Genomic DNA, 6920 nt, shown 5'->3' with positions numbered 1-6920 from the left:
TACGTTGGAAGTAATGGATTTTTAAGGGTTACACTGGGCGTACTCAAAAATTACGCTGGGCGTAATGTTCCACGTGTTGAAATCTGGTGGCAAGCCGTGGGGAAGAAGGTGTGGCCTAGATCTTGCCATGTGTCACTCGCTGGTTAATCCAAAATTAATTATCTTCTAAAATCCGCAACTTTCGCATATGAGCTCCGTTTTTGACGTTTTTTATATCCACACGTAGGTAGCGACGTGATCTACAACTTTTGTTTAGACTTCATTGGCTAATTTTGACTTTATTTTTAAAGTTATATTTTAACAGACTTAGACAGTTAAAGTCCGTTAAAAATTCATATATTTGTCATCCGACGTCCGTTTTCGACTGTCTTTACATCGTTGAGCTCCTATTAACGAGATCTTCAATTCTCTTTTAGGTTGTGTCGGCTAATGTTCGATCGATCTAAAATTCGATTTGCGGGTTGTAGACTGTTACGCTGAATCTTAGAAAAATCATAATTTCCTCTAACGAAGTTAGATTTTGACGTTCTCTATATGCGTGCTCTCGGTTTAATGTCTACTACGATCTTCGTTTAGGTCGCTAAGGCTAAAAAATATTTTATCAAAAATTTACTTTTTACGATATGCGGAGCCATGTCGGTTTAATCGCGAAACTTCGACGGGTCATAACTTCTTCGTTATAAGTCGGATTTCAGCGTTCTTTATATGTACGAAATCCTTGTGACATATACTATAATTTGGTTAAGATTATTTATTCTAAATAATCTTATAGAAAAAAGTCATTTTTAACGTTTATTATCTCTAAATTGACTAGCCTGAATCTGCGGGCGTTACATCAGACGCGGTGTCACCACCACCACCACCATCTGAAAATCAAAACAAACAGCATGGGCGATGGCGACTAGGGTTCACGGTAATAACTAAAGGTGGAATTGGTTTGCTTCTGGTAGTGGTAAGGGTTGCGGTGAAATCGAAGGGGAGAGATAAAGGGTTTTTTGGTTTTCCGACGGAGGGAGTAGGGTGGCATAGATAGTCGCGGTGGTCGGAAGGCAATGGTAGTTGGTGGGGTTTGATGATGGAGGGAAGACAAATCTATAGATGTGTGTAGATCCGAAAATTGTTGGGATTTTTGGTTTTCCGAAGGAGGGAGGATGGTGGCGTAGGTATCTCCGATGGTCGGAAGATAGCGGTGGTTAGTGGGGTTTGATAATGGAGGGAAGGCGGTTCCAACATTGTGTGCAGATCTGAAAATGGTGTCAGTTTGTTGAGGTATGACGACGAAGGACGGTGGTAGTAGCTGTTTCTTGATAGAGAGAATGGAGACATCGTAGGGAGGTAGAAGCGACCAAGGGGTGGTAGTTGCTTCTTATAATGGTGGTGAGATAAAAAAAAATGGTTGAAGGGAAAATTTGAACAAATCTTCTCAAATATTAGGCATTAACACACAAAAATTATTACAGGGACAAAAAGCCTAAAAGTTAAATAAAACAAAAATGCTATAGATTTTTTAAAGTAAGTTACAAACCAATATAACTCTTTCAAGTTACTACAATTAATATCCCAAATGACATTGTAAATTTCTAAGCCTTTAGGGTTTTGTTTGTATAACTTTCATTATATAAGATTATGTAGAATACAAAATAAAAAAATATATATATTTACTTAAATGAAATGGGTGGTTCACGTTACAAATTTCAACCATAATTCAACATATTTAATTAATCTAGTTGATCCGGCTGACTCATGGAATCAAACGGTTTTAAAATCTAAATCTAATTAAACTGCTAATTTTGGGTTGGGTTCATATTAGGATCTAATGAATGCTCATCCATTGATGGACTTATTTTTTTTTATAAATTATTAGATTCATCTGTTGCTTACGGGCATTGAGCGAGAGCAAATGTGCAAAATAATGAATGCTCAGAAGTTACCATTGAACAGTTACAACTCAAAACATCGATTATATGATGGTTTTACGTGTTTCAAATCTTAAATACACGTGAGATTTTGGGTGGTGAAGAAACGATGACGACGAAGTGCTTCAAAATAGAGTGAAACCATGAAGTATGAAATTCGTAAAATGGTGAAAACGAAAAGAATTTGGAATTAATTTTTAAGCGAAAAAAGTAATAAAATTTGATTATTTTTTGTTCCTCTATCACTATTTTGTAATTGTTATAATGATTTAATCTAGTTTGGATTCAATTGTATGTGACGATAGACCAAGAACTGCAAACATAAGTCAAAAGAAAATCAAGAAAGTGTGATAGACCCTTTTGGTCAAATCAATGGTTGTCTACCGCTCAAACCATACAAAAACTTTTATCATATGGTTTTGTTCAAACATGTCTCCAACATATCTCAACATATCGACCCCTTTTTTCAATCTTACATGTGATCACAAATCATGGGTTCCCATCAAAATCATCACAGTACATGTCATAAATGCATACAAAAAGTAAACAATGAAATTTTTTCACTTAACCATAACAAATTAACAACATTTAAAAATTAAAATCATTGCAAAATACTAAAGAGGAGATAGTAATATGCATATATATGGTAATCTTTACAACCTGTGAAATAAACCAGAGTTGCAAGTGAAGGGGGGTTACAAAATGAGAGATTTCCCACATGTTTTCTTGGAAGTCATTTCCATCATTAATAATTTACAAAATCAAAAAAGATTACTACCCTTCACATCAAAAATCTAATTAGAACAAAAGCCCTTTCAAAGTTAGCTCCTTTTTTTTTTCTTCCAAAAGTCTTCAATCTTTTTCTTCTTTGATCATCTAGAGATATCATAGTCAGTGAATTCAAGTTGTTGCTCAATTTCCCAGTTCAACTTTGAAGCAACACCTTCATGGCTTGGAACATACTCCTGTTTTTTCATTCCAAGAAAATAAAAGTCAAACCAACTAAATTCCAACATTATAATCACATGAAATAACTTCTTTCAAAAATTTAACGTAACATTTAACTTTATCACATGTACTATATGTCGAAGGAGTTTCATGTTCAATTTCTAAGATATGGATAACAATTTTAAGTTTGAAAATGTCATGCGCTTGACCTAAAAAGTCAACAACAATTTGGGGATTTTACCTCCAATTTGCGAACCAAAACTTTAGCAGTAGGAGCCGAAACGATGATGTGGCGAGCACTTGGGCTAATGAAGCCTTCTTCAACTGCTTTGTCAATGAACGAGAGTAACGAATTGTAGTAACCATCAACATTCAGCAATCCGACCTACAATATTTTCGAAATTTAAATTATTTTCTCGTCAAATGTGTAAATTTTTAAATACTTTTCAAAATTCAGAAAAGGGTATTTTGGAGAACTTACAGGCTTATCATGAATTCCAAGTTGAGCCCATGTTATCACTTCAAGAAGCTCTTCAAGAGTGCCATACCCACCTACACTCATATTAACAAATTGCAAATTTAAAATAACGAATTATAACATATGTTTATCCTAGACCTAAACAACACCCAAATATCATATTTTGAGTTAAAAGATGTCGATGGATTGGTCAAGATTCTAGGGTTTCCAAAAGCCTGATCTTTTAATCATGAATCTTGGGATATGGGTTGTTAAAAAGTACAGAGCTTTATTTGACCATAAAGCTTCTGTTACAAGTTGCTTTCACAGCACTACAAAGAACAAAATCTGGTCATTACTTAATACCACAACTTGAAATGTAGCTTCTAGGTTTGTGATTTACGCATGAACAGTTGTACCTTTTGTTAGGGAAAAAGACCAAAAAGTGTCCTTTATTATCATTGTGAGCTAAGCATCCTCTAAATTACCCCTAATTGCTTTTTTCTTCATAATCAACTCTAGTAAGTGCACTTTGCATCATAAAGAAACCAACTTTTTCATATATTTTGAGAGAAAATTGGAAGGTCAAAGCCAAATAATTATAACTAACCTCTTTAACTTTTAAAGTGCTTAAACTTTATTACTTACATATATATAAAAAAAACATTACTTTTATTTTTTTTGATAAATTATAATTAGAAAACTAACCTGGTAAAGCAATAAAAGCATCAGAATGCTTAGCCATCTCAGCTTTCCTTTGGTGCATATCTGCCACTGCTTTAACTTCTCCTACTGTTTCACCAGTCAACTGTATAGACCAAAAACAGTAACCAAATTAATACAAAAACAATCAAAAATACTAATTTTAGAGAAAGAAGTGCACAGTGAAAGTGAAACAGTGATAAGAATCACTTGTACAACATGCATTAAAACTTGTCCTACTGACCCAATTTGGCATGTTATAAATCAGAAATGGAAAAATATCAGAACTACTATTTTGAACCCAAAAAACATATAACAGACAAACTACCCAACATGTTATGTTATCTGGATAAGGCTACAAATTACAAGGACCAAACAAAGAAACAAAGTTCAATAACAATTCTTTTCTCACCAACATTGGGATAGAGGAACATTAAAGCCAATAAACTTTTACAATACATACATTATATATATATATATATATATATATAATCGTATTTCACATATTTATTTATTTATTTATGTAAAGAGACTTTTTTTTTCTTTTCTGTAGCTATGGCAGACATTAGACATACCTCTCGAGGCATGAGTGTCTTCGGAATGACCCTGTAAACAGACAATAACATGGCAAAACATTAATTTTTTAATCATCTTGTTTTTAAGTTTAATTGATATTTTTGTTTGTGTGTGTGTTTTTTGAGGTTTTCTAGGTTATGAATCCATGATTAGACACACTTTTTGTATTATCTTACCCAATGACATGGCGACCACCATCATGAACAGCTTGCGAAACCAATCCCATTAACCCAATGCTACCTCCGCCATACACCAAATCGATGTTTCTTGAAACCTGCAAATGAACACGAGTGTACTGAGTCAACTCGGTTATGAAAGACGCTTTGATCCCGTCTTAGCGGCGATGTTTTTGGAAAGATTGAAATGGGTTTTCATTTTTTTTGTATACATGCAAAAGTTAAAACATAAAAAGAAGAAACAAAACTAAGAACTCATCATATATGAATGTTTGTCAAGAATCTTGAAGAACAACAAAAACAAAAGGTTTCTTGATGTTGACTGAATCAAATAGTTAAGACATTTGAAAAGAAAACCCATTTGAACATTGCATATACACTTGATTTCAAGAAAGCCCAGTTTCAAAAATCTTGAAAAAAGTAAGAGATGGAATGTAAAAAATACCAATTCTTTTCCAAGCTCAATTGCAGCATCTTGATAGCTGCTTTTCTTGCCCTGACTACTCCCACAGAAGACACAAATCCTCTTGAACTTTGACACCTTCATTTCACCATTTAGCTCCATTTCTTGCTCTAAGAGTAAGTTTAAATCCACTTTGATAACAAATTTGGGCAAGAATTTGCTCTGGTGATGAAAATTGAAAACACACAGTCACACACTACGCACTACAAACACAGAGCCAAAAGGAATATGGGTTTTGATGTAGTAATAGGTGCGGCTAGTACAATTCGAATGGATTTGTGTCGAATCAGAGAGAGAAAGAGAAAGAGAGAGGTGAAAAGATTTGTTTGTGCGTATATTTAGTACTTTTAATGGCTTGACCACTCCTTTGCTTTTGGTGCAACCTCTTGTCTCACCATGCTTGTATTTATAAGGATCATGGCACGTGATTAACCCCACCCCCATTCCCTACTCAAGCTATCCCACCATATTTTTTACAAATATGGACTTAATCTCCTTTAAATTTTATAATTCTCTCCTACCTAAAACAATTCCAACAAATTTCACTTGAATTGTACCAACAACAATTCAATGTTTCTATATGAAAAGCATTTTATATGTTTATTAATTACTGTCGTCAATTATTATCTACAAGTTTATCTTGAATTTATAATGAATTTATATAAAAATAAATATCTGTAAAGGTAATTAAATTTTAGAATTGTATATATATTTATTCATTAATCTTTTTTTATGTGTAATTTACCATTAAACTTGTTCAAATTGTTTAAAAATACCAATAAAACCGGGTATAGTGGATTTCTTTGGTCATATTGGAATTTTTAAGCAATTTTACAAGTTAAATGATAGATCCCATACAATAAGTTTAGTAATTAAATATATACAATTATAAAAGGGATAATGACTTAAAAGGGTAACATATTTTTTAATTGTACATATTTGATCACTGATTTTTTTCGTCCATATTTACCCTCTTCAACTTGTTAAACCGTACATATTCAGTCCTTAGGACCAGCTACTCCAGGTTAGCTGATAAAAATGACTTAATATAGTAATATATTTCTCATTTTGTACACATTTAGTTCTTAATATTTTTATACATATTTAGTCCTTAAGATATATATTTTTTTGCAAAATAAGACATTTTTGTTTTTGTACTCATTAAGTACTTATGAATGATTTCTTAAGGTTTTTCTCACGATATTTTACGTGTGACAATCATTAATGAGGTGTTTGGGGCTTTTGATGCTTATGTCCATCGTGATCTCGTCTACTTGGTTGCTTAGGTCATGTGTTATGAACGTCATAACTTCTTCATACGATCTCGAATTTTAAGATCTTTATATCCATGCGTTCATATTTTAGTCTACAACAACTTCGTTTAGATTACTCCCGTTAAAAAATAATTTATTTTTACTAACGATCTTTATATCCATGTGGATGTTTTTTTATAAAATCGTAAGTAAAAATATATTACATTTTAACGGGAGTAATCTTCACGAAAGTTGTAGTAGACTCAAAAAACGAACACGTGGATATAAAGATCGTTAAAATCTGATATCGTATGAAGAAGTTACGACATTCATAACACAAGACCTAAGCTAAACCACAAGACCTACGCAACCAAGCAGTCGAGATCGCGATGAACATAAGCATCAACAGCCCCAAACAGCTCATCAATG

The 6920-nt window shown here is 33.0% G+C and overlaps 1 protein-coding gene across 1 annotated transcript; it reads right to left on the bottom strand.

Moving 5' to 3' along the window:
• Positions 1–2531: 2531 nt before the first annotated feature.
• LOC145152812 (cytokinin riboside 5'-monophosphate phosphoribohydrolase LOG3) lies at positions 2532–5636 on the bottom strand. Its single transcript, XM_079075432.1, has 7 exons — positions 5221–5636; positions 4776–4873; positions 4599–4629; positions 4030–4129; positions 3346–3416; positions 3106–3249; positions 2532–2881 (listed from the first exon to the last, which is right to left on the bottom strand). Exons 1-7 carry the CDS (start codon positions 5338–5340, stop codon positions 2789–2791), a joined length of 657 nt encoding a protein of 218 aa, XP_078931558.1. The 5' UTR covers positions 5341–5636; the 3' UTR covers positions 2532–2788.
• Between the last annotated feature and the right edge of the window lie 1284 nt (positions 5637–6920).

The sequence above is a fragment of the Lactuca virosa genome, chromosome 1, assembly GCF_052849685.1.
Source record: "Lactuca virosa cultivar CGN04683 chromosome 1, Lactuca_virosa_CGN04683_v6, whole genome shotgun sequence".
Lineage (NCBI taxonomy): Eukaryota > Viridiplantae > Streptophyta > Magnoliopsida > Asterales > Asteraceae > Lactuca > Lactuca virosa.
This window is presented reverse-complemented; position numbering and strand designations above follow the sequence as displayed.